This window comes from Pleurodeles waltl, chromosome 2_1 (genome assembly GCF_031143425.1).
Source record: "Pleurodeles waltl isolate 20211129_DDA chromosome 2_1, aPleWal1.hap1.20221129, whole genome shotgun sequence".
NCBI classification, from domain to species: Eukaryota; Metazoa; Chordata; class Amphibia; order Caudata; family Salamandridae; genus Pleurodeles; species Pleurodeles waltl.
In genome coordinates this window covers 92231950-92259273 of record NC_090438.1, presented here as the reverse complement: position 1 = coordinate 92259273, position 27324 = coordinate 92231950, and the positions used below count along the sequence as shown (strand labels likewise).

The 27324-nt window shown below is 45.5% G+C and overlaps 1 protein-coding gene across 1 annotated transcript in view; it reads left to right on the top strand.

The window, feature by feature from the left end:
• The window catches only part of C2_1H8orf48 (chromosome 2_1 C8orf48 homolog), a 268634-nt gene that overhangs the window by 183355 nt on the left and 57955 nt on the right, over positions 1 to 27324 (top strand). The window contains exon 5 of the mRNA XM_069210512.1: positions 23282 to 23434. Coding sequence (XP_069066613.1) covers positions 23282 to 23434 — 153 coding nt within the window. The remainder of the gene's footprint in view (positions 1 to 23281; positions 23435 to 27324) is intronic.

Below are 27324 nucleotides of genomic sequence, written 5' to 3'. Positions count from 1 at the left end.
GAGCTGTCTGTGAAGTCACGGTCACCTATAAAGGCACCACCCTGGCGAGCATACGTCAGTTCTTTTCCTTCCGCGACGGTTAAGTGCGGGTCCAGGATCGAGCTACCCTCTGCCCTTTTTGGCAGGTTTTTTCGAAGTCTGTGCGAGATGTCATCAAAGAAGACTGGGTTCAAGCCGTGTGGTGCATGCCATTGCGCCATGTCGGTGACGGACTCCCACCAGGTATGTCTCTGGTGCCTTGACAGAGACCATGACTCGAAGGTTCCGAAACCTGTGAGAGCGCGATCTCTGAAGCTCATGGCGGCCCGGTAGTCAACGTGGATTGGAGCGACTCCTAGGAGGTCACGGTCCCGCTTGAGGAGGAGGTCGTAGGACCGCTCCAGGAGCCCCAAGTCCTCTTCTTCGCACTCAAGGTCCTCGGGCACTCGGGGGAGAGGCACAAAAAGAAGAAGTCCAAGAGGACTTCGAATTCGCCACCCATTGGCCGATGAGACGACTTAGGAACCTCAACGTTCCTTGCACGGTTACACGGAACCGATGCCAGGGCCGACTTCGTGTCTCCCCCTCTATCCAGGAGCTGGAGCGTTCCCCGCTCAATTTAAAGAATTTTACGAAGCCATGCACCTCGTATTTGGACGGGCTGCCCCTGCTGGTGAGCCTTTGGGCCCCGTGGGTTCGGCAGGGGCCCCAGCGAATACCACATTGGCGGCTTCGGCCCCAATGCCGTTGGGGACCCCAGGATCCGATAATGGATCCGGAACGATGCCAAATGCACACAGTTGACCTCCCCTGGTGTTGGTCCCTACGTTGACACTCCACCCCCCCACCCCCCACTGCTGGCGCCCACCAGTGGTGCGAGCCCCATCCTCATTTCGGATGATCCGTAACTACGTCGAACGATGCCGATTCCGACTTCGACGGCGCCGACAGGGCCCAGATCAGTGCCTAAGGCTTATTTCGAACAGCCAGGCACAGGTGACGAATGGGAGAGGTCTGAGGACCCTTTAGAATATGGATAGGAGCATTTGGATTGGTATGAGGTTCTAGGAGAAGCCAGAGGACTGGATACTTCTCCAGATACTGGCATGCTCTCACCTCCTTCTGTGGCTACGGAGGAGGGATCTTCATATGCCATGGTGGTGCGTAGAGGCAGCCGAGGTATTGGGCATAGAGTTGCCTGCGGTGCCGGGCAGGACTAACATCCTGATAGAGGTGCTTCAGCTGGGGTTTTCCACATATGGAACCGATGTTACCCTTCAACGAAGCCCTCACTGATGTCCTGCCTGGGACATGGTCCAAACCCAGCATAGGGCGCCTGTAAATAGGACAATCGGCCGCTGCCATCGACCAGCCCCTACTGACCCTAGTTTCCTCACCCAACACCCCACCCTGGAGAGCTTGGTGGTCCAGGCCTCCACTTCCCATGGTGTCTTCCCTTCCACTCCCCTAGATAGGGAATCCAAGAGGCTGGATCAGCTTGGTAAGAAAATGTTTTCTTCCTCCAGCCTGGCATTGAGGCAGCCGAGGTATTGGGCATAGAGTTGCCTGCGGTGCCGGGCAGGACTAACATCCTGATAGAGGTGCTTCATGAGGTAAACACCTCATGCCTATTGGGATGTTTTTCCCATACTTTATGGGATATGGTGGTACAGGTGCTGCCTCAGGTCCCGGAGGGTGTACAGGACAATCTCTCTCAAGCGGTCAAAGATGGGAGAGAAGCAGCCAGGTTTACGATTTGGTGTAGTTTGGACACAACCGACTTGCTGTGCAGGGCGATTTCATCGACAGTGGCCCTTTGACGCCACACCTAGCTTCATATTTCTGGCTTTTTGAGGGATGTCCAGACAAACCTTATGGACATGGCCTTCGATAGCTCACGCCTTTTTGGAGAAAAGGCAGACTCTGTGTTTGATCGGTTCAAGGACTCTCGGGCTAATGGTCCCATTGTCAGAAGTAGGCAATGGTTGTTATTCCTGTTACTTTCTGATTCCCAAAAAGAACAAGGGTCTTCGCCCCATTCTGGATTTGCGGTACGTCAGTCTCTTCCTCAAACAGGAGAAATTCAAGATACTCACTCTTGCTCAGGTCCTGTCTGCTCTAGACCAAGGAGACTGGATGGTAGCGTTGGACTTGCAGAATGCGTATTTTCACATCCCCATCCTGCCTGCCCACATGCGCTACTTGCGGTTCAAGGTGGGCCACGAGCATTTTCAGTTTACTGTGCTCCCTTTCGATCTCACCAGTGCCCCTCGGGTGTTCACCAAGGTGATGGCGGTGGTAGCAGCTCATCTGCGCAGGTTAGGGGTTTCAGTTTTCCCCTACCTCCACGACTGGCTGTTAAAGGCTCCTATGCCCCAGGCTGTCGTCACCCACTTCAGACTACGGCGCACCTCCTTCATTCACTGGGGTTCACTATAAATGTGCCGAAGTCACACCTGACTCCCTCTCAGAAGCTCCCTTTCAGCAGAGCTGTTCTGGACACAATGCTGTTTCGGGCTTTTCCTCCCGAGAAGCAAGTCCAGGATATTCAGGTTATGATACTGATATTTCTGCCTCTATCCTGGACTTCAGTGAGATAGACTTTTGAGGCTGTGGGGACTCATGGCCTCCTGCATCCTGTTAGTCAAGCATGCCAGATGGAATATGAGGGCTTTGCAGTGCGACTTGAAGTTCCAGTGGATGCAGCATCAGGGGAATCTTACTGACACGGTTCAGATCTTGGAGGGAACTGCAAAAGCCCTGCAATGGTGGTTAGTTAACTGCGAATGGGTCAGAGGCAGACTCGTCTCCCTTCCCCAGCCAGATTTCACAGTAGGGATGGGTCGGCCATCTGGGAGAGGTGGAGATCAGAGGTCTCCATATCAACTTACTTTAGCTCTGGGTGATCCAACTGGCATTGAAAGCATTCCTTCCTATTGTAAAAGGGAAGATGTCCACAGACAACAACACTGCAATGTGGTACTGCAACAAGCAGGGCGATATAGGGTTGTGGACCCTTTGTCAAGAGGCCCTGCGTCTCTGCACATGGCTGGAAGAGCAGGGCATAATCCTGGTGGTTCAACACCTGGCAGGTTCTCTGAACGCCAGGGTGGACAAACTCAGCCATAGGTGTCTAGCGGATCATGAATAGTATCTCCACCCGGAGGTGGCGCAAGGACTCTTTCAGCAGTGGGAAGAGCCTTGGTTAGATCTGTTCTCCTCCGCAGAGAACACGCGATGTCAGCAGTATTGCACGTTGAAGTTTCTGTGATGCTTTTCAGGCCTCCTGTACACCTTTCCGCCCATACCACTTCTGCCCAGAGTTCTCAAGAAGATCAAGAATGACCGGGCCCAAGTAATCCTAGTGGCTCCGGATTGGGCACAGAGAGTTTGGTATCCCGAGCTTCTGAAAATGAACATCGATCCTCTGAACAGTCTGCCCCTTTGGGACAATCTTCTCTCGCAGCAGCAGAGGAAGGTTCTCCACCCGAACCTGTCAACTCTGTCTTCATGCGTGGAGATTGAGCAGCGGCAGTTGACGACTTTGACCTTCCTCCCGAAGTCTGTAAAGTTATTCTGGCAGCCATGCTTCTCCTCACCAAAACAGTATACACCTGCCGTTGGAAACGCTTTGTATATTATTGTACTGAAAGAGTTATTGATCCTCTTTATGCTTCTCTTTCTGAAATCCTTCTCTTTATACTATCCCTTGCCCAACAGGGTTCTGCCTTCGGCACTCTCAAGGGCTATCTTTCTGTCGTATCGGCATTCCTTTGGCTGCCTGATCAGCCTTCACTGTTCAAATCTCCCATTGCACAAAGGTTCCTCAAAGGGCTTGTACAAATGTTTCCCCCTATGCCCTTTGTTATGCCTCAATGGGACTTAAATCTCATTCTTACATTTCTTATGTGTGTTCCCTTCGAGTCCTTACACAACTGTCTGCTTCAGCTGGTCACCATCAAGACAGCCTTAGTGGCAATAACATCTGCCAGGCTGGTGAGTGAGATGCAAGCTCTTCCATCTAAGCCACTGTATCTCTCTATGTTCCCAGACAATGTGGTTCTCAGAACTCGTGCCTCTTTCCTCCCCATGGTTGTGACCCCATTTCACCTGGGTCACAACATCACCCTGCCCACCTTCTTTACTCCACCGCATACCTCTAAGGAAGAGGAGCGATTCCATCAACTGGATCCGGAATGAGCCTTGTTGTTCTACTTTGACCACACAAAAGAGTTCCGGGTGGATGATAAACTCTTTGTGGGGTACATGGGAGCAAAGAAGGGTCTGGCAGTGCAGAAATGAACCATTTCGTGCTGGGTCATTCTCTGCATTAAAATGTGCTATGCACTGGCCAAGAAGTAGCCTCCTGAGGGCTTGAGGGCTCATTATACCAGGGGCAAGGCTGCTACCACTGCGCAAGCACGAGGTGTCCCAGTCTTGGATATCTGTAAGGCAGCAATGTGGGCATCCTTGCATACGTTTGCAAAACACTACTGCCTGAACAATCAGGTCTGAAGAGACTGACACTTTGCCCGTTCGGTCCTATTGGACTTTTTAGTGTAAAGGAGATCTATCCGCAGCCCACCATCAGGCGGTTATGGCTTGGGTATCTATTCTAAGGTAAGGAATCTGTAGCTAGAAGTCTCTATCAGATGAAGATGTTACTTACCTTCGCTAACGCATTATCTGGTAGAGACACTATGTAGCTGCAGATTCCTTACACCCACCCATGCCTCCCCACTCTGCGGATTTGTCTAATAGGGTTAGGGTTTACCCCTTTCAGGGTCCTAGTTTTGCACAGACAAACTGTTGGTTCTATCCATGACTCTGTGCTTCTGGCGTGGAAGTTTGTGGGGAAAAAAGAACTGACATACATGTGCTGGGGTGGTGCCTTTATAGGTGACCGTGATGTCACAGATGGCTCCAGCGACGCTGACGACACCACGTGGATCCGAACCACGTCACCCGACAGCACGCGCAGGTTACTGGTCAGCAAAAAAGTCCGGATTCCAATCTGGCACCAGGAAATTCTAAGGTAAGGAATCTGCAGCTAGATAGAGTCTCTACCAGATAATGTGTTACCAAAGGTAAGTAACTTGTTCATTTAAGATTAGACTTATTGACTCTGCAGATGATTGTTTTTCAAACCTTCAGTGGAAGCCCCCATCGACTTCTGTTAAAATGACACCCCATAAAATAGCATGATTTTTCTAGCAGCCATGTTATACCTCACCTGTACGAAAGTTCACCATCTTTTTCTGTGGAAGTGAGCTAGTGCAACAAAATGGGTGTAATGTGTAAACTCTCATTTATTACTCTTCCCAACACCTTTTTCAGAAAGACTAGTCTTGAAGTTGAAATCTAACATAGAACTGAAAGTTTTATCTTGAGCTCTATGAGTTCAGCCCTATTTCTAGCTTTTTATTCTCTAAAATCTTGAAGGGTTCTTCAACGAAGGTAATTTGAAAACACCTGGAACCTTGGTGGCTATACAGCAGTCCAGCTTCAGTCCAACCTCTGGGTTGCACAACTTGCTAACTGACATCTGGGACATGCTGCTTTTACTAGTTAACGAGGGAGCTACTAAAAGTTATCGAGCTGACTTAGTTTTGGCTGCAACACTTGACTTTTCTTCTTTTTTATCAGAATTGGGAATATGCATTTGGTTGAATTCCACATGAAAGTAAGTTAATTTGGGGTCATTTGGCCAGCATGATACAACTGAGTCTCTGCTGATGTACCCAGTCCTTAATATGTTCCAAGCAGTATGTAGAATTATGCACACACACGTTTTTCTAAAAAGGAAAACTAATCAGTGTGTTGCACACATTTGATGCTGAGCACAACGCTTCCATATCATATGGGATAAGTGGCTGAAAAGCTCAAGGAATTAAATAGAGTTACAGTATGCAAGATGTTAGACTAATGATGTATAATCACCCTCCTTCATTTGTTCCCAGGCTAGGCTGTCCCTCAGATCCTTTCCTGTTTATTAGCAGGTTTACTGTCTACAATGGCACAAATCAATCCATCGAGATCAAAGGCCCTCATCTGAAAACCTTAGCATGTTTTCCAATTTCTTAACACATGTAGATTGTATGTCCCTAGAGCTTTTGAACCATTGCTGGGTATTAATCAGATTATTATATATGGTTTTAGATAGTTCCCCAGACTGCAAATTCAAGTTACCATATTGGAAAAAGACATCTGAGATAAGACCATGGCTGTGGGCAGAGATCCAAAGATATAGAGAAAGGGAGAGAAGGACCTTTCGAGGGAGTTAGGTCATTGTTTATGAACAGGTAAGCGTAGATGACTGGGAGGCTGAGCAGGAATTAGGCTGCTTGTGGTGGGACAACCTTCCTTACAAATAGTAACCAACACTCCTGAATAAATTCCAAACAATATGGACATTTCTAGTCTTGCCTCTTTTATTGGGAATATCCTTCTTTTGAAAAAGAGCCAGCAGGACATTCACATTTTAACAAAAAACTCTGAATACTCACCTCCTAAGAAGAATGAATAGTTTTTTCAAATTCTTTATCATGTCCACAATTTCTCGTCATTGCAAGAGAAAAGGCAGGTATGCGGAGAGTGGGGCACAAATTTGTAGTGAGATCTGCCCCTCATCCTGGATAGAGTGGCAGACCTATTGAATTGAATTAAACCTAAATGTATTATTTTAAAACACCTTCAAGTCATTATACGAGTTCTATGAAATTGTGCATAGTGATATCAGTTCCATTGGGTTTACAATTTCTGTAAACTACGTTGAGCTGTGACAGGCCATTTTAAACCTGTGTAGTACATTGGCCCATATCCGGTTGCTTGGCTTCAGCTAATGTGCATATCTTGGGAGCTGCTGAAATGGAAGGCATAAGCAACATGAACAAATTTGTGATTCAAATACTAAAAACACTGAGTGAGAGGCATTTTCAGCTTTGTTTGTAGTTGAGGAAGGGCAGAGGTCACTGGCGCCCAGGCCATGCCAAAGTCAAACTGCGTGACCTATAATTGCCCATATGCTTATCCATCAATTCCAAGGTGTGCTGCATCTGAATAGAGCCAGTCCAGATCTTTAATATAATGTTTCCCCCGGGCTTCATCTAAGCGATCCAAGAAGCCAGATGGTCCTTCTTAGAGATCAAAAATATCTGAGGAAAGGGGCGATCAAATACTCCATGCTGGATTCGGCAAAGCTAATGGTTGAGCACAACTTAAAAATTTATTTTTTTACACAACCAAAGATAGCAGTTAAATTAATTGAAACATATCTGTGTCCTAAAAATGGGAATGGACTTAGCTGTTGCAGACAAAGCCTCACCCAAGATAAATAGAAAAATACTGCTTCTGCTGTGAGTGATAATGAATGGTACTGGACTATAGGCTCTTCTACTTTGTTTGTATACTATATTTAGAAACTCTCAATTAATTAAACGCTTTGACTCTTCACTTATGAACTTGATGCCCAGTGGATTGTCAAGACGTATTGCTACTACCAGATAGTTAGCTAATTAGATATTATTGAGAATAGATGTTGCTTGGTTAATTGTTGTCTCTGATTTGCCTAGCTGTATGGTGTATGAGAGTAGTTAGGCTTGTGTGTGTATTGATTGCTAGGTGGGCTGGTTTGGGTATATTTACTTTAGAGTTATGGGTGATGCAATTGTCCCCTTGGACTGAGTGCTGTCAGGTACCCCAAAAGAGCATGCATTCTCAGATCGTTGCGTAGTGGATTGAATACACTGGAACGGCAGCTAAAAGGGTTTGAGGTGCCTTACAAGGCAACTATAGATTAAAATCCACTGATTAAAACCTAAGACGTATTGCAGAGGTTTAGAGAGGCTAATAGGGAGTGATGTGTTTGGACATGCATGCTCGTACTAAAACATTTAGAGAGGGGGCTTGTCCATTTAGGTTGCTGGCATGATCGCAAGAGCCTGGAATAATGATGCACAGATCTCAAGTATCATTACTGGTGAGAGTGTGTTCTGTACACTCCCATCAGGCCGTTTAGCAGCATTAAAGCAATATTATAAAATGGAGAAATTCCGAAGTTTTAGTCCCCTTGCAACTGTGAATGGGCCCATTCATGTTGAGATCTTTCCGCCTGCAATGACCGCCAACATGAAGATCCAGTGAATAGTTCACGCTGCAGCGACTGCCACCGACTACTAGCAATGCAAGATTTGCACTTCGCGTTACAGCAACAACAGCCCGTGGTGACCCCAATGCAAAGCTCCAGCAAGGACCATCCACAGTGCCAGCCCGGATCTACATGATACAGTGATAACAGTCTGTGACGCCAGGCCTTCTTGTCACGCTAGAGTGGTGACCACCCACAACACTTTCCCTGGTCCTTGTGGCATCCTCCACTGCCAACGGTACTTTTCGTACTGAACTTTAGAAGTTAACTTTTTCAGTGAGACTAACCTTGTTTCTTGTATCCGCCCTCCATCGCAGTCCGCCTGAACTTGTGAGTTTCCCCTGGTCTTGCATGACCAGATGCCACGAGTGGTGCTTTATGCTTCTAGGTGTTCTACTTACTTAAAACATTGAGATAGCATATCTCTGCTGATTGGGTTAGTGTCATTTAATTTATTTAAATCTACCCTATTTTTCTTAATTGTTTTGGGACTTTCTTGTGTTGTGTTTTCACTTTATTACTGTTTGTCTGCTGCATAAATACTTTACACCTTACCTCTAAGTTAAGCGTGACTGCTTTTGTGCCAAGTTATCAGAGGGTTAAGCACAGGTTAATTTAGTGACTTTTGGGGGTCACCTTGTCTTGGATTGTGGTTGTTGCTCGAGAAGGGTATTCACTCCCCTCAACAAATAACCCACATTCTTACAGTGGTCCACCACTATTCCCAGGTTTTTAGCTTGATTGGGTGGGCAGGGTGTTCTGACATCTTCAGGCCACCAGGTAGAGTTCCTTAGACAGGTGTTCTTACCAAAGAGTACCACTTCTGTTTTGAGTTTCAGATAATTGGTCTTCGTACAGCTGGCAACTTCGGACATGCAGGTCTGGGTTGCTGAATGTTTTATCGGAGAGGAAAGGATGAAGTGGTTGTCCTTAGCCTAGAAGATGATGCTGATTCCGAGGGAATGTATGGTGTTGGCAAGTGGTGCCATGTAGGTGTTGAATAGTGTGGGGCTGAAAGATGACCTTTGGGGTAGCATGCAGATGAAGTTGGCAGTGGCTGACGTGTGAGGGTCCGTACTGACTCACTGAGAGCATCCAGTAAGGAAGGAGCAGATCCAGCAGAAAGTGGGCCTTTTATGTTAGTTGGTGTAGGCTTTCAATGAGGCTTGGATGAGCGACAGTGTTCAAAGTGACATATAAGTCGAGTAGATTGAGAGCTGCGTTGTCTCCTCTATCCATGATCAGTCAGATGTCATCTGTGGGAGCAATGGGGAAAGTCTCGGAGCTGTGGTTGGTCCTGAATCTGGATTAGGCGGGACAGAGGAGGTGGTTGTTGGTAAGGTAGACTGACAGTTATTTTTTGGCATTCTCCAGGACTTTGGCAGGAGATTGGCCAGTAGTTATCCAGCATCTTTGGGGCAACTCTGGTTTTCTGTAAAACGGGGAGTACTGTGGTGTGCTTCCATGCATCCAGGAAAGTGACTGTCCTGATGGAGATGTTGAGTATCTGGGTCAAAGCTGTGCAGATTCCTTTGATGACCATAAAGTGTGGGCAGGGATCCAAAGGATGTTCCTTAGTGGGTGAAACTCTTAGGCACTGCAGTTTCGGCTGTGTTAATGGTGGACCAGGGGGCAATGGCGGAGTCCAGGGATTCGTCTTGTTGGGCTGAAGGGCTATGGGGGTGGATGGGTCTAGCTTGAGGTCGAAGAAGTTATAGATGTTGCTGATCTTGTGGCTGAAATAGTCGGAGAGTTGGGTGCAGAGATGCGTTAATGGTTGTGGAGGTGGCAGTGGGTGATGTGAAATCTGTCCATAACGTTCTTTGGTGTCAGTGATGTGTAGGATACCTGCTCTTTAGAGGGGAGACAAAGACGTGGTGGGGATGACTAAATGGACATGGAGGGGATTGGCCTAAAGAATTGTAATTGTAATAAAATACCTCATTTAGACTGTGATTAGTAATCCTCTTTTGCATCCTGCTTTTGAAAGATTTTTTACCTGTAAGTTGAGGGACCTAAACCACAGCGTAATAAGGGATTTTTTATCAAATGTCATATTCATGCAAGTGCGGGCCATAGGACTAGTGTAGGTGGGTCTTCTATGGCAATCATGCTTTATCCTAGATTGCGCTCAGTAGCTAAGTTAGTGTATCCTGGCTTCCCCTACCCACTGGTAGAGTTGCCATTACTAGCTAAGATGACTGAGTGAGTAGATATGGGGCAATCAATTGCTTGTATGTACACCAAGATGATGAAGTGTGGAACCGCACAACAATTTACTGTTAGACAAGCATGGGAAACAGAATTGGGACTATCACTGACTGATGGTTATTGAAAATATAGCTGTACTAAATTTAAAAAATCAATTTAATTACAGGTGTAAGTTGATATAGCTCATGTTTCTGCATCATATATACTACACGCTGGAAAGTATGGTGAGAGTTTGACAGGAGTAGGTGGCTGAGTTAAAAAATGATGTTGGTTTTTTATGCATGGCATGGTTATGTCCGAAATTACATGGTGTAGGAAACTGGCCCTTGTTGCAGTTACATGCCCCCCCCCCCCCCCCCCCCCCCCCACCCAAACACACTTTTTGCCTGATAATAATGCTGACTTGATGGAGAGTGTGCTGGGATCCTGCTAACCAGGCCCTCAGCACCAGTGTTCTTTCCCTTAAAATGTAACATTGTTTCCACAGTTGGCACACCTCTGGCACACAGATAAGTCCCTTGTAAAAGATATGAGTGGTACCTAGGGCCCTGTGGCCAGGGAGGGTCCCAAAGGGCTGCAGCATGTGTTGTGCCACCCTAAGGGACCCCCTCATCAAACAGATTGTGTGTGTTGGTGGGGAGAAAAAGGCAAAGTCGACATGCCATGCCCACAAAACACTGCCTGTGGCATAGGTAAGTCACCCCCCTCGCCCCCCCCCCTCCACCAGGCCATACAGCCCTAAGGGAGGGTGCACTCTACCCCAGGTGAGGGCATAGCTGCATGAGCAATATACCCCTACAGTGTCTAAGTCCATTCTTAGGCATTTTAAGTGCAGTGTGTGGCCATCTTAAATATATGTTCTGGGAGTTTGACATTTCGAACTCCACAGCTCCCTAATGGCGTAACTGAATACTGGGAAGTTTGGTATCAAACTTCCCAGCACAATAAACTCACACTGATGCCAATGTTGGATTTATTCTAAAAAGCACACAGAGGGCATCTTAGAGATCCCCCCTGTATTTTACCCAGTCCTCTGGTGTAGGACTGACTGGTCTGTGCCAGCCTGCCACTAGCAGACAAGTTTCTGACCCCATGGGGTGAGGGCCTTTGTGCTCCAGAAACAAAGCCTGCTCTGGGTGGAGGTGCTTCACACCTCCGCCCCTGCAGGGACTGTAACACCTGGCATGATCCTCAAAGGCTCAGGCTTCATGTTACAGTGCCCCAGGGCACTCCAGCTAGTGGAGATGCCTGCCCCCCTGATAAAGCCCCACTTTTGGCAGCAAGTTTGTCAGGAAACTAAGGAAAAACAAGGAGGAGTGACCACTTCAGCTGGGACCCCCCTAAGGTGTCCAGAGCTGGAGTGACCCCACTCCCTGCAGAATCCTCCATCATGGTTTGGAGGACAGGAACCAATAGGGTTAGGAATGTGCCCCCCTCCCCAAAGGGAGTGGACTCAGGAAGGGTGTAGTCACCCTCAGGGACAGTAGCCATTGTCTACTGGCCTCTGACCCCTGTAATGCCCCTAAATCTTGTATTTAAGGGCTTCCCTGAACCCAGCTCACCAGATTCCTGGTGACCAGACAAGAAGAAGGACTGCATAGCTGAAACCCCAAGCAGAGAAGAAGGAAGACAACAGCTGATTAGGCCCCAGCCCTACCAGCCTTTCTCCTGCTTCAAAGAACTTGCAGAAGAACAGTGATGCATCCAGTGGGACCAGCGACATCTGCCAAGCTCCAGAGGACTGCCCTGCACTCGAAAGGACCAAGAACTCCTGTGGACAGCGGCCCGGTCCAAGAAGAAACAACAACTAAGGACTCCAACCTCACTCCGAATGCGTGAATCCTAACCCCTCTCCACCCGACGCCCACGACCTGTGTCCAGGTGGCCCAACCAGCTAGAGAGGATCCCCAGGCGATTCCGAGCAAGTGCCCACCCTGGGTTGACCTCTCCACCCCTCCATGACGACGCCTGCAGAGGTAATCCCGAGGACCTCCTGACTGCGAAAGCTCCGGACGAAAATATCCGTCGCCTACAGACCCAGTGCATCCTTGGAGAAACCGACCCTCGATGCAGCAACGTTTAGCAGGTGGCCCTCCTCCCTGTCCAGCCTGTGGTTTGCCTGAGACGACCCCCTGGACCTCGCCTACAGCCTCTGAGTGACCCTCGGGGTCCCCTCATAGAGATTCATTGGAGACTCTGCATCTTGTTTGCAATCTGCACCCGGGGAGCATGTTGGGTGCCTACTAGTGGCCCCCCTCCAGTGTTCCTCTAAACCACCCAGGTCTGCCTTCCGAAGACGCGGGTACTTAACCTGCCTGCAGATCTGAAACAGAGTGCCCCCCAGCCTCCATAGGAGCCCACGTTAATTTTGCCTACACTTTGACCTCTGCACCCGGCCGGCCCCATGTTGATGGTGGTGGGTGGTTGGGGTTAACTTGAACCCCAACCTGTGGACTTCCTAACCCCCGGAGACTGAAACTGTAAGTGTTGTACTTATCTGCAAATCAATCTAACTTTTCACCTCCGCTCCCCCCATGAACTGTTTCTGAAAATTGCACTGTCAAGTTTTAAAACAGATTATTACCAATATTTCAAAAACTGTATAGCTTATCGATTTCAAAGTAATATTGATACATGTGTGAAATGCAAATCTATGGAAGTACTTTCTTGAAACTCAAATCTTGTGGTTCTAAAAACAAATTAAGAAAATATATTTTTGCGATATAAAAACCATTGGTCTGGAGTTAAGTCACTGAGTGTGTGCTTCTTCTATTGTCTGTGTGTGTACAACAAATGCTTTGCAGTACCTTCTGGTAAGCCTAACTTCCCAACCACACTACCACAAAAGAGGGCATTAGTATTATCTACTTTAGCCTCTGTTAAGCCTCTGGGGAACCCCTGGACTCTGTGCACACTATGGTGGTCATTATGGTCCGGCCCGCCAAATAATGAAGCATGTGAGAAACAAGTAGCGGTCCATCCACACACTGCCATCATTGTAGTGCCGACGAGGAGGCCGCCCACAGGCCGGTGGAAAGGAACTACCCGCCACCAAATAATGAAGCACAAGACCGCCATCAGTTCCGGGGTGGGGGTGGCGGAAATGAACAAAATAAAAATAAACTCTCACAGGAGGCACACACAACATGCCGATGCACATGGAGAGAGAGTTGGAAATAATGCCAGTGCTGCTCCTTGACATATACCTCTACGACCGTGACCGCCGAAGAAGACAACGACGGTAAGTACCGCAACCTAGTACACATGGGAAGAAAAAGCACAGTTACACACCCACCCCACCCACCCTGCAACGCACTCCCAACCCATCCCACAGCATACACACCAGAACAAGATGTACTTACCCGACCTGCACCAAAGTACACACATGTGCACGCCACACCCCCACAGTGAAACGCTGAAACGACGTCACCATAATCTGCCAACAGCACTACTGGGCAGTGCAATTTATTAACTGTAAAAAACGTACTGTTCAAATAAGGCCATTGGCCAGTCCATGTCGAAGACCCTGAAGGGCCAAAATAGGCCAGACTGGACTCCTGCATGTGCACAAGGTGCTCCACTTGAAGGGGGTATCAATGGGTCAGCCAGGCACCTCAGGGAACAGGGACAACAGGTGGTGGGGACTTATGTCTGGAAGTGGGGGGATTGGGCTTAGGTTTGGGAGGTGGAGGGGGTTTGGGCTTGCCCTTGGAAGGTGGGGGAGTGGGCTTGGACCAGGGGGTGGCAGAGGGGCCTGGCGCAACACAGGGCATCTTCCTCCCTGGGGAAGGGGCACAGGAATGGGAAGGTTGGACTGGGGTGGACTTGGACGTGGAAGGAGTGGACTGGGCACGTTTAGGGACGAGACGGTGTGGGCCAGTGGGTTCAAACCGGTCCATACGGTAGAGGAAAAGCTTCTTAGGGGCAATTGGGAGGGGATTTGGAGGAAGGTCTGGGAGTGGAGGTGGAGGGAGTGCTTGTACCAGGTACTCACCTTCCCACGCAGGTCATTCCATCTCTTCCGGATGTCGTCCCTTGTGCGTGGATGGTTTCCCACTGCGTTGACCTTGTTGACAATCGTCTGCCATAGCTCCATCTTCCTGGCGATGGGTGTCTGCTGCACCTGTGCCCCGAATAGTTGTGGCTCGACCTTGAGAGTTTCGCCCACCATGGTCCTTAGCTCCCTATTTGTGAAGCGGGGGTGCTTTGGGGGTGCCATGGTGTGTGTTGTGGGTGCTGTCATGTGGTTATGTGTGTGGCTTATGAGGGTGTTTGGGGTTTGTGTGTGTTTTGGTGGTGTATTTGTGCATGTGATTTTTTTTTTATTGTTGTGTTCAGTGTATGCGTGTTGTATTGTTAGTCTCATTCGTGCTATTGGCGATGCAAAGGATTGTGGGGTGTGTATATGAGTGTTTTATAGTGTTGTGGATGTGTGTGGGTTTCAAAGTTGCCAATGTGAGCATTTGTTGTTGTTGGGTCCCATTGCTGGCCGTGGCGGGTCGTTCCGCCAATGGGCGTTCCGCATCCACTATCCGCCACGCTGATTTGTGCATCATTATTTGGTGGGCGGATGATTTGTCTGCATGGCGGTGGCTGGCTGGGGTGTACTGCCTTTCCGCCGTCGTTGGCCTTGGCAGTGGGTGGAGGTTGCAGGATTTTTGGAGGTTTGTCTTTTTGGCATCATAATTCAGCGGTGTCCAGCCTTCTGCTACTGGCAGTCTTCTGTTCACCGTAGCCACAGCGGTCGGCGGTGATTGCCGCCAGGTTCATAATGAGGCCTATATCTCACTTTGATATAGTATATACAGAACCAGCTTCCTACACAGGGGTTTTTGCATAAAGTATTTTTTACTACAAGTGAAATATTTGAAAGTGTTTCAGGTTCAACATCCTTTGTTAGGACTTACAGAAAAGTTGGCCAAAAACGTTACACAATTTGTATCCAAAATATTTTTGCTAGCTAAGAGGAGGGTGGCAATACACATTGAATACACCCAGGAATGAAACATAGTTTAAAGACTTATTTTACTGCAATGAATGGTTAAAGAAATATGCTGATATTACACATACTGCTGCTCGTCCAAAATACTTTTGGGAACTCCATGTTTCTATGTTCTGCTTCGTGATGAGGGCTCTTACTTGTAATAGTAGGGTTCATCCTCAACCGATTTGTAGATATTCAGCATTTGTATCTTTATGGCAGATCAGTGGACATTAATGGAACTGCAATAAAGATAGATATCTTGTCCATGGGATATCGAATAGGTAATCTAATAATGCTATGTTGTTGCTGGGACACACAAATGCATGTAGCCATTAGTTCTGTATGTTGCTATATTGTGAACAAATTATTTTAAAAAATATATCTCGTCAGAGTCATCTTGCTGTTGTTATCTCAGACTGAGAGCTTGTCTTGCGAGGCATAGTACCAAGAAGCCTTTGGGTAGACGTGCGCTGCAAATTCTCATAACAGTAAGGTAAAATACCATGCACAACATCCTTATTCCTTGGCACCATGTAAAAGGAAATATTGTGCTTGTGTTGGAATTGGTGTTGGGGTGCCTCGCTGGACTGGTCACTTACGTTGTGTTTTTTTGTTTTGTATCTTTTGTGTCGTGTAAGCTTTTAGTGTCTTTCCACCACGGCCTAGTACAAATAAAATGCATACCCCAACGTTTATTAAAGCGTTGTGGGCAGTCTGTGGAGTTGTGCCTGTTTGTTTATTTTTGTGATGGTGATGTCTGTGATCCTCTGGTGGCGTTGAACAGCTGCCATGAAGCAACTTTATAGGGCATGCATTATTGTATTATTAGTTTGTGGGCTGAAGGTGCTACGGTGTGCACAGTGCTCCCTCCTTGAGTCTGTCTAACGAAAATCTGCCCCCATCACATGTCTTGTAAATCTCGTGCACAGGCTTGGGGTGTTAGGTCTCAACAATAGACAGATTTTATCTGTCCGTTGTCGAAGCCCTGTTGTGGACATACCCAATGTTTACTATGGGCTTTGTGTCAGTCCATTGATTACCATTGGTTGGCTTTATCGTCAATTTCATTTGCTTACTTATTCAATGGCTTTTCTTCCTCTTCATGTATTGTCCCTCCCCTGGAGCAGAAGACCCTTCCTTTCTTTTTATTGGATGACTTGTGACCTTCAACTGCTTCCATTCTAGGGAATCCTTTTTTTATGTTGAGTGGTAAAGCGCTTTGACCTGTTAGTATTGTGGGCTTTTAACCATGCCTACTTCACACCCATGACTTTCAATCGTTCGTGGGCTTGCCTTTCAAAAATCATTTATCATCATTGGTAAATGCTTTACGTTTGTCCCGTTTTGGGCCGTTTTTGTTACTGCCTTGCAGACTGCCCCTGTTACATGGATAATTGCACAATTACCGATATGTTTGACTGCGAGCAAACTTCTTTTTCCTTTTGTGTCTCTCCTTTGCATTCATGCTCATGGCGGCCGTGGTGCCTTAAATCGGCTCACTTATGTCAACTGTTTTACTTTTCATTTTCAATTTATGTGGCAAGAAAAGTCCAGTTAGAAATTTACAGTGCTAATAGCTCTAACTCGAGCAAACGTGAGACCCACTGCATTGCATATGCTTGTCTTCTTCTGTCTGCACTCCATGCAAGTGCATCCGTTTGCTTACTCTCTTGCTTGTGTGCTGCTTCCCCACAAGAATCTCCACCCAGTCCTCTCCTTGTTGCTTCTCCTTCCCACTCCGAGCTTATCAACATAATCTGTTTGTCTTTCAGTGATCTCCTCCCCCCATTCACAACACCCATCTTCTTTTTTAGTGGTACCAGGATATTATAACCAAAGCAGTTGTCACTGCCAGGAAACATTTATGCTCTCTTACATTCCGTTCAAGTCTTTGTAGTATACTGCTGCCATGTAGTAAGAACAAATACATAAATATCTATGATGTTCACAATATCTATTCCAACCCTTTGACTAATTTAACTTTTCTGTTCCATTCTTCAAATGTAGGTTCATAAAATAAAAAATACTTAAATCAAAATGTTTCATTGAAGCCTTTTCGTGTGTTGCCACTTTACCAGTATCCTACATAGGCCAGACCTTTTGGCCTTGGTATTTTTTTTCTAAATGTAAATTTACATTTTACCTGTTTGAAAGGTACTGGAACAAGTTAGGAACCTGGATGATCTTTTGGCTTACAAAAGTCCTTGTTACTCTAGTGGAGGTCTTTTCTGGTCTGGATTTTGACAGCACAGCTGTCACATGGGGCTATATCTCACAATGTACGTAGTGGGCTTTGGGTCTGCTCCTTTCAACCACTGGATGTCTTCGTCTGGACTCTTTCAGCAGTTGACTTGAGAATCTGTTAATCACATCTTGGCTCAGCCGAATGGAGTATTGATCCCTCACCTGATTGGCTGTTTGGATGTATCCTTCCACTTCTGTGTGAGTGCTTATGTTATACTTTACACTAGTGCTCTCTATCTGCTCTTTCTGATTTTCTCTTGTGTGTCTTGCTCTAACGTGCTAAGGCTGCATGCTTTAGCACAGTGGTTCCCAACCTTTTGACTTCTGTGGACTCCCACTTTATGGTTACTAGAACCCGGGGACCCCCATTGACTCATTATTGGAGACCACTTATTAAGTCATTGTTGAAAGCTGGAGACCTCATTTGTTAATACTGTATAATTTTTTAAGCAGTCGCGGACCCCCTAAGCAGGCTTCGTGGACCCCCAGGGGTCCCCAGACCACAGGTTGGGAACCACTTTAGCACATGAAATCCAAACCTATTGGTTTAGTTAGTGTTTGTTCAATGTCTGTTATCTGTGTGGATGCTCTTGTGGACAGCAAACTGCAATGAACATTTGTACAAGCTTCCAAAAATAGCAAAGAAAGTACAATATTCTTCATTTTACCAGAATGTTTGTTCTTGGCTGCTTGATAAACGCCTGCACTGCCCACCCTTTCCCCTAACTCCACCGCCTACATAACTCTCTGGGTCCAAAAATCTGTTCTCATCTGTCTTTTCAGGCTCTCTCTGACACGTGCACTTACACGTCCTGCTGCACTGTAGGAGTACCGTGTTTCTGCCTTAACCTATGGATCCGCGTTCTAACCCGGCAAGATGCTACCATGTTGCCTAACAGAGGAGGTGTAGGCCTTTTTACAGTAATTCTGATTTCGGAATGAGTGGATGTGATTAAACACTTCCATCTGCTACAGCTGCTCCCACATATGCCTGCTTCAGTTCACCAAGATAGCTTGTGTATAAATAGTGATTTCAATATTCATCAAACATGTATTTACCAGACCCGAATGTATCTGTTTGATGTTCAGGAATTATTACAGTATTTTCACATACATATGTAGGTGCTCCTGCTATAAAAATCAGATTTTTTTTAAACCGACACCCTATCATGGCCTGTGGTTGTTCATTATAGCATTTTACATTTAGAAATGTAAAATATGAAAACATTTTAAACAACATACAAAAGAATCCTAGGATTGGCACTCCAGGCACTATCCTAGAATAGTTCAAATGATTCTCCTGTTAATGCATCCAAGAAAAAACAAATTGATCGGATGAATCCTTTAAGGAGCTTTTCTAACAAAAAGACTGGGATTGTCTTGGAGCGCTAATCATCCTTTACTCCCCAATGTGTCATCCAGGCCTCAGAGTGGTGGCCTGTTCGAACTGTAGGTGGTCCGGGAGAGGTGTGTTGGAGCATTCAACATGCACGTCCGCAATGCAGGTATAGTCTCTACCAAATATTCCTGGCAGTTGCACTCCATCTGATAGAACTGGTGCCAGGAAGGGAAGGAATGGAATCTTCCCTGTGTTCGGCACGTAAATTCTGCACAGTATCATGGGGACACCATCAAGCTGACCCTGAAAGATCACGTACCAAACCTTGTTATGTTTGTGGGCATTGGCTGAAAGGGTAGCCCAGCCTTTATCCAGATTAAGGAACCCTGGCCATTGGAGAAGCCCATGGAGTAGGCCTGGCCCTGTCATCTCCACTTCAGCTTGGCAATCTCTTATTTATCAGGTGCGTCTCCTGCAGGAGGGTGATGTCCGCGCCCCGTCTTTTAAGGCATGTCAGAACTTTGTGTCTTTTAGACTGTGTGCCCATGCCCCTCACGTTACATCTGAGGAACAAAGTTACTATGGCCCTCATTACAACTTTACATTACAACCTCCGCCTGCCAAGTTGTAACCAATGCGGCCGCACTCCCGCAGTGGGCATTCTGACATCCCCGCGGGCCAGCGGGGATGTCGGCTGCAACATGGGAGCCGGCGGTGTTGCGGACGTGCGACGGGTGCAGTTGCCACAGGCATGGGCAGTGCAGAGGCCTCCAGGGGCCCCGCAACTCCCCTTCCCACCAGACTTTCCATGGCGGTTCCTACCGCCATGAAAAGGCTGGCGGGAAGGGGACTCGTAATCCCCGGGGCAGCGCTGCAAGCAGTGCTGCCCTAGCGGATTAAAACCGCCGGGACCAACGTGGCGGAAAACCGCCGGGACCCGGCAGTGCGACCGCGGCACTTCCGCCGCTGTTGTAATCGCCGAGTTTGCACCGCCAGCCTGCTGGCGGTGCAACCGCCAAAACAGCCCTGGCGGTCTTTGACCGCCAGGGTTGCAATGAGGCCCTATATGTGTGCTGTATCATGGTGTGTAAAAGGTGTCATGCCTGGGTTTAGCCATAAGGAGGGGCCAGTATTGTTTCAGTGGTATAGTGCGGAGCCTCCTAGTCGGGTGCAACTGTTAATGTTACGATAAGCACAATGTCTATGCCAGGCAGCAATAAAATAATAATCTCCAATTCTCTCTTCCCAAGGTAGAAAGATAACGGCCATCAGTCCAACAGCAATAAACTGTGTAGAAATTATTGTCTTTTCTTCAATATCGTGGGTGTACATGGAAACAATGGAGGTGGCGTCAGGGATCCTCTCTGGCGCCCTTCTGCCCACCGTCTATATTGGTGTCAGAGGAGCACCACCCCACCTTTCTACGGGTGAACAAGACCAGTTAATACACAGTATCGCTGAAGTGCGGTCATGAGGTTAGTTCGACTGTGGTCGATTCCGTAGTCACAGGTCGTCTGCAGCTTGGTGTCAGCTGTGGGACCCCGTCAGATCACCTCCATCCAGGTATCCAAGACGTTCCGGGAGATCTCCGAGGAGTGCACACTCAGGTTGCGTGTCTCTAATATTCATAAAAGCAGTTACCACTGCCACAGCCCTCTCCTGTTCCACCTTCTGGCTGGAGGGTCCCCCTGGGGCACATTAACATTGTCTTCATCTCTTTGGTGTTGGTGGTTGGGCCCCGAGGGTGATGTCCATGCCCACCCTGTGCATTTCTAGCCACTCCTATTATTATTATTATTATTATTATTTTGTGGCAGGTGTCCGATAGCTCCCCCAACAATAAAGTGATTTTTAGTATTTTTATTATGATACTGGGTATCAATTTATCTTGTATGAATATTCTGAACATGTTTTATTATGATTTATACATTTTTAGAATTGCACTTTCCACCTGAATAAATGCATTTTAATAAATGGATGAATTAATAAAGTTTTTACAAAAATCATGGCAAAACAAAACAAAGCATCTGCCATGCCAATAGGGTGGCAGCCAGTGCGAGGCCGCTAGGCTTTGCCAGTGCTTATTTCCTCTTTCCGTGCATACGCTTGCTAATATGGGTGGACTTGTCTATGTTTATAACTTGAACTATGTTGATCCAAAGTAAGATTTTTTTTATTCCATACAATTAGAACATCCATCAGCTTAATGACGTTTTCATTCTCCAATAACTAATTAGAACATCCATCAGCTTAATGACGTTTTCATTCTCCAATAACTTAAAGTTCTGTTTGCAGAGTACTCACAGTGGTCGTACTTAAGTTACATATAATACTCCCAATCACAACATCAACTACTAGAGTAACTCTGGCCTAACATTTTACAGAGTTGTTCCCGCCAAACAGGGCAACTGCTTTTCGTGTAGTAGAGGCTGCCCCCGTATATGGGCTAGCCCCAAGACTTCATCAAGCAGGAACGATCTTGCACGGAGTCCAATGAAGGCGTAAATATTGTATCAATAGGATTCCGCTTTAGAAGCCTTCACTCTAGACTTAGTAGCAACAGAGAGGATTGGTAACCTTAAAAGTTATACACTATGACCACGATATATACCTACTTCTTTTTTTTAACATTCTTTTTATTGAACAAGCTTTGAATACATACAGTTCGACCGGGCATAGCAGTAGCTAATTTGTTACATTGATTGGTACTAGGTATCAATGAAAATATGATAACATAGTAGTATGCGTCTGGGTGACAGATGATCAGGAAACAATTCAGCTTTGCCGTACATTAATAGGGGAGAATAAGCCCCCACTAGGACATAAAGGTGCATTAGCTGTACAATGAGCTAGGACTGTACAAAGAGTCAGTTGCATACATTACTAGTTACTTGTATCACATGGCCACCTTAGGGCGACTCGCAGCCCTACCGTCACTCATCCACCACATCAGGTACATCCTCGTCCTCTGCCATCCCTGTCTCTGTGTCGATTAGATAGGTCTGGTATGGTCCCCAAGGATTCCTGGGGCGGCTCTTTGGTGGGAGTAATTCACTATACATGTCTCCGTGTCGATTAGGTAGGTCGGGTATTGCTCACTATATGTGTCCATTTGTGTATTGCAGCATACCATGTCAGTGTACCAATCCCTAATGGTTGGCAGTGGGCCCACCTCATAGCCACTCTACGTCTTAAACCTATGGCTACCACTAGCCTAATGGAGGTGGCTACCTGTAATTAGGGAGGACAATGCAGGCATGTCAAGAGGCCCAAGAAGATCCTCACCCAACAAGTCCCGTAATGTGTGGCTAGCTCTGTAATAATGAGTGAGCAAGAGCGGTAGTCTCCTCACTCCGTTCCTGAACCATCTTCCACATTTTCACTGTACCATTGTGAAAAAAAATCTCCCATGGTACCGATCTCTAGCATGCGTAAGGCCGCACAGTCCCTCTCTCTCAACCCATAGGTAGCCAGGAACACCAAGCTATGGAAATATGGGGTTAATACAATATGGAACCAGCCAGTAGCTCCAGTAGACTACATTAATAGCCAGTTGATCAATTAATGAAAGTAAGTGGTCTTTATGGTACTTTAAGAACACAGAAAAATTATTTTTATTGATTTCAAATAATGTATTAATTCTCTTGATCGTATGATGGATTATAAAGTTTTCTTTATCACTGATTGTGATTAGAAAATGAAAACATGAAAGTAATATTGAGCATGACATGGGAGTTTTGTATTAAAGTTTCCAGCGATCCTAGAAATTCAGGGCAATGCTGATCAATGCAATATCTGTATAATTTACATGTAAATGGTCATTACTGTGGCCATAAATATGTTATTCCTCCAATTAACAGCCTGCTTGTGGTATTTTGATTGTAAGTCATCCTCCTCATATTTTATTAATTGGATCTAATGTAGGTTCCATCGCCCTAATGTTTTATCAATTGGCTTGAACATACGCAAGCTTCTCTTGTGAGTGTGTCAAAGCCAGTATGAGACTGTCCTTTAAGTTAATTACTTCTGTGATATTTCCTGATATATTGTAATGCTAAAGAAACTGAAAGTGAATAAAATGTGATTGTTGCAGAATGTGAGTGGCTGAATAGGAACTTTGCAATAACATCTTTCTGCCTGGTATTATTTTGAGTACTTTTGGAGCGTCCGGACATAATTCACAAACTGTAAAAATGCAGTCCTTGTTTATGACAAGATGCCTATCACTAGAGGCTATTTTATTAGATTGTATATATTTTACTAAGACATCTGTTGTTTTCTGGATTTTAAATTGGTCTTCAAGGTGTTCAGTAACTTGAGCTGCAGCCCTTACAACACACTGCATGCATCAGTTTAATTTTGTGCTCTTTTACTGTAGGTTAAAGAATTGAAAATGCACGAGCCCTCCAAGTGTCCTGACTGTTTGGCAAAAAAAGCTAATCTGGCTAAAATTGACTTTATTAGGCGACGAAAGACAGCAGTGGAGGAGGTCTTGCTTCAAGAGAAATTAGAAGAACAGTTGTATCTTAAGGTAAGGCCAGAAAATGATTGTTCGAGGCACAAAGGTCATTGTTTGTCCAGACTAACCTAGGTGAATCTTCTGAAAAGTTTAGTTTAACATACATTTGGTTTGAAACATTTGGCTAAAACATTTCTGTTAAATGATTGTGCTGCATCAGGCCCCATTTTAGTTATCAGCAGCCAACATTTGATTGAAAACATGGTCAGAAGAACCATAGAAACACCTAGTTCCAGATGCACTAGAACATCTTTTGGAATAATGAATTCAGTTCAGATATTGTAATGCTGGGCCAAGTGTCTGAGACATCCATCTCCTTGAAGTGGTCTAAAGAAACAAAAGCCCCTTGTCAGAACGTTAATAACCTGTGGACAATTTTAAATTCTGAACTCTTACACCCCTAAAATTGAAACAGTTATTACAAGCACTACCTTTTAATTGATGCTGAAAAGGGTCCCCCACTTCTTAGATCTAACCATCCATTGTAAATTACAAGAAGCTTAACCCTGCTCCTTTTGGGCCGGTATGAAACTAGGGGTCGCCAGAAAAGAAATACAAAAACCTCAGAATCCTGAGTCTGGCTGCCAGACTTTACTTGCACTTTAAATGATCCAGCTACATGACTGATTTTAAGACCTGATTTCACAAGTCTCTGACATGAGGACAAAAGCACTAAAACGTCCTGGACTCAAAGCACTTCCCAGTCTGCAGCCATTCAAGAGTCTCTTGATCAGAACATTCCAGGACCGCTCACTCACATATATAAGGAGATCTAATGATATAAACCTTTTCCTTGTGAGTCAGTCTAATTAAGGCAACAATTATGTAATATTACATGTTGCCAAATGTTATATTTTGTGTTAATTAAATTTTGCCTTAAATTTTTTAATTTTGCCCATGTCTAATTAAAGCCAGACTAGTTTGCTTTGCCGTTGCCCGTTTCACTGGTCAGCGTTTCCAATATGTTTGCAAATTGGACCTGCACTGATGCAAAAGAATTCAGTATGGTTTAGAACTGATACAATTGTAGTTATTATTAGCAGTAGCATTAGAACTATCATCATCATCATTGCTATTTTCAGTGTTGCAGCCTAACAGGATTAATAATATTAATTTTCTTACAGCTCTTGGGTAGTACTTCGGGTGTCACTCTATTGCCCTCCACGTCTAGCTGTTTACTTCTTTATCGGTAGATAGCCCATTGTGGCCATGTGGTCGATTAATCGTTTCTCAGCAGTATGCACGGCCATAGTGTCAAGAGGGATGTGCCTTCTAATGTTGAGCAGATCTTGTGGTGCAGGTTTACATTCATGCTCTGTTGTATGCATTATGTAGCCTGTCATTATGGGGTTTTCAAAAATCTCTTACACATTCTTTAAGTTTGTTTTCAGCATTAGTAAATACTGAACTGTTCAATTTGTCTTGGGCAATGTTTCAATGAGAGAGTTCTTCTCTACTTGTAGCCCCATTTTCTCCAGCATTGGATCTTTTATATATTCACATGCTTGAATCATTCCCATCATCAGGCTGGGAACCCCTAGTACACTAACATAGCAGTATACAGTGTAAAATATTCAGCTCACTATATACAGTTCAAAAAAGGCCATGGACCTAAAACAGCATAGAATCTTTTGTAAAACATCCACCGTATTTGAAAGAACCCAAACTTCAGCCAATGAGGTGGACGCATAAGCTCTCCTCCTCCCACTGGTGGCCACCATAGCTCATGTTTCTTCTGCACGACATGGGTGAGGGAGCTTCCTGTCCGAGATCTGCTTAAACCTTTCAGTGAACCTTAAATTGTTACTATATTGGTCTGCCCTGGTTTTGAGCCAGTCTTATCTTCAGTACTGCGGTGCTGTGAGTTGTGTTAGGGTAAGTAATTGTATTTTCTGGACCAAGGAGATCATTTGATCTGACAAACAACTGTCACCAGGGTTGACAAAGAGAAGAAATCTCTATTTAAACCTTGTGCATCTTGTAGAAACAAGAAGACTTACTCTGATGACCCCAACTGTCAGTGTATTTATTGTCTTTATCCAATTCACAAGCCATTAGAATGCAATATGTGTAAGTCTTTCTCAACTTAAACACTTAATGATATAGAAAGGAGGTTGGCATTATTCTTTATGGATGAAGATATTTTTCCTTTTTCTAAAGAAGAAGACATTTTCAAGAGGCTCTTCCTCAAAGAAAGCCTCGCCGATGAATATACAGTTGATGACGAGGTCACCATCTACAACGAAGAAACCGCTGACTAGGACCATACCGTGGACAACGACTACACTGTTAACAACCATACCGTTGAAGACAAAATTACCATTAACATCACTGTTGAGGGCCAAACAGTCAACCAAAAACATAGGAGGAGATGTTTTTCCACCATAAATGGTGAAAAACTTACCTCCAGCTCAAATATTGCAGTCAAATTATGAAGAAAAGGCTAGTGATTATGCCCCGCTGGAAGCTTACAGCCCAACACACTTAGATATAAGATATGTCCCAGATTTGGGGGAGGGGAAAGTGGAAGATGTGAAGTCCACAATGAATATGTTTTCCTACAGGAGTATAATAAGTACTCGAATTGGTATGAGATAGAAACCACCAAAATGTTATAGAGAACCAGATTTGGTCCAAGTGATGATGGCCTTCTTATCAGCATTGCAACAGATGATTGATACTTTGAACCGGTTATTACCACAGCAACTAACTAATAATTCTAACATAAGGTTTCCTGCTACACCCATTCTGCCATCTTCTCAGTCTGCTCCTTTCCCTGTTTCCCCTCCCCTGCAGCCATCACTGCTACCTGCTCCTCAAACACCAAGGGAACCATCTTCCAGATTTGTTCATGATGTTTACTCTAATGGTCTGGATATTCTGAAATGAATGAGGAGGAAGGTGAGCTTCCATCAGACGGTGGTGGACAAGATGTTAATAGACAGGAGTTATTTGTCCCAAGTGGAAATGATGATGGGCCAATTCTACAGGATTCTATATATAACAGCACTAAATTTCATTAATTGATTGAAAGAGCTGCCAAGAAATTCAGCCTACCAAAGACATCTGTAAATCAACCATGCTTTATTTATGGCTTTCAAGGGCAACCTCAGAAATCTGTTAAGTCCATACTCATTCTTGATTATGTCTAGTCCTAAGGTTTGAAATTGATGAAGACAGTGGGTGCAGTTCCATCGGTGATACCTTGTCTGCAGATGATTAAGTGATCTCATACATTTCCTTTGTCCCAGTGTATATTGGGCCTAGCCTTTATTCAGGGGAAATGTTTCCTCTCGGAAGAGTGCATCGACTTAAGCAAAGTCGCTTGCGGCTAAGCCCAAAATGCATTGGGACAAAGGAAATGTATGGGTTACCTTAACCAGACGATGTGACGATAAAAAATTATATTTTCTGGAAAGAGGATGGTCATACATTGACTAGAGAATAAATAAAACTCTTATTTTAAAGTTTTATGTGAAGCGTTGGTGATATATTGGAGGAATGGTGTAAGAATCAGCTACAATCTGCTGGACCAAGATTGACTCTTCAGGTGGAGTGCATACAGGGGACGTTACTCCCTACCAGGGGGAGGGCAACCAATTCATTTTTGATTTACGTCCATGATCAGAGGGCGATACCCTTGTGCACCAAATAACTTTGATTAGGTGTTTATAATTCAAACTACATTTGATTTACAAAGGAGTGCAGTTGACTACTTCCTTGCTTTTATATATTCACATGCAAACCTCCCTCCTCCCCGGTCAGAGGCTCGTCATGTTTATTCTCACACTCGTGCTTTGAAATCTGAGCTATGGTGCTCTCTAGGGTGAGTAGGAGAGCTTAAACTTCCACCTTATTGACTGGTTTGTTTTTTCATATGAGGTGGATGTGGTAAAAATGTA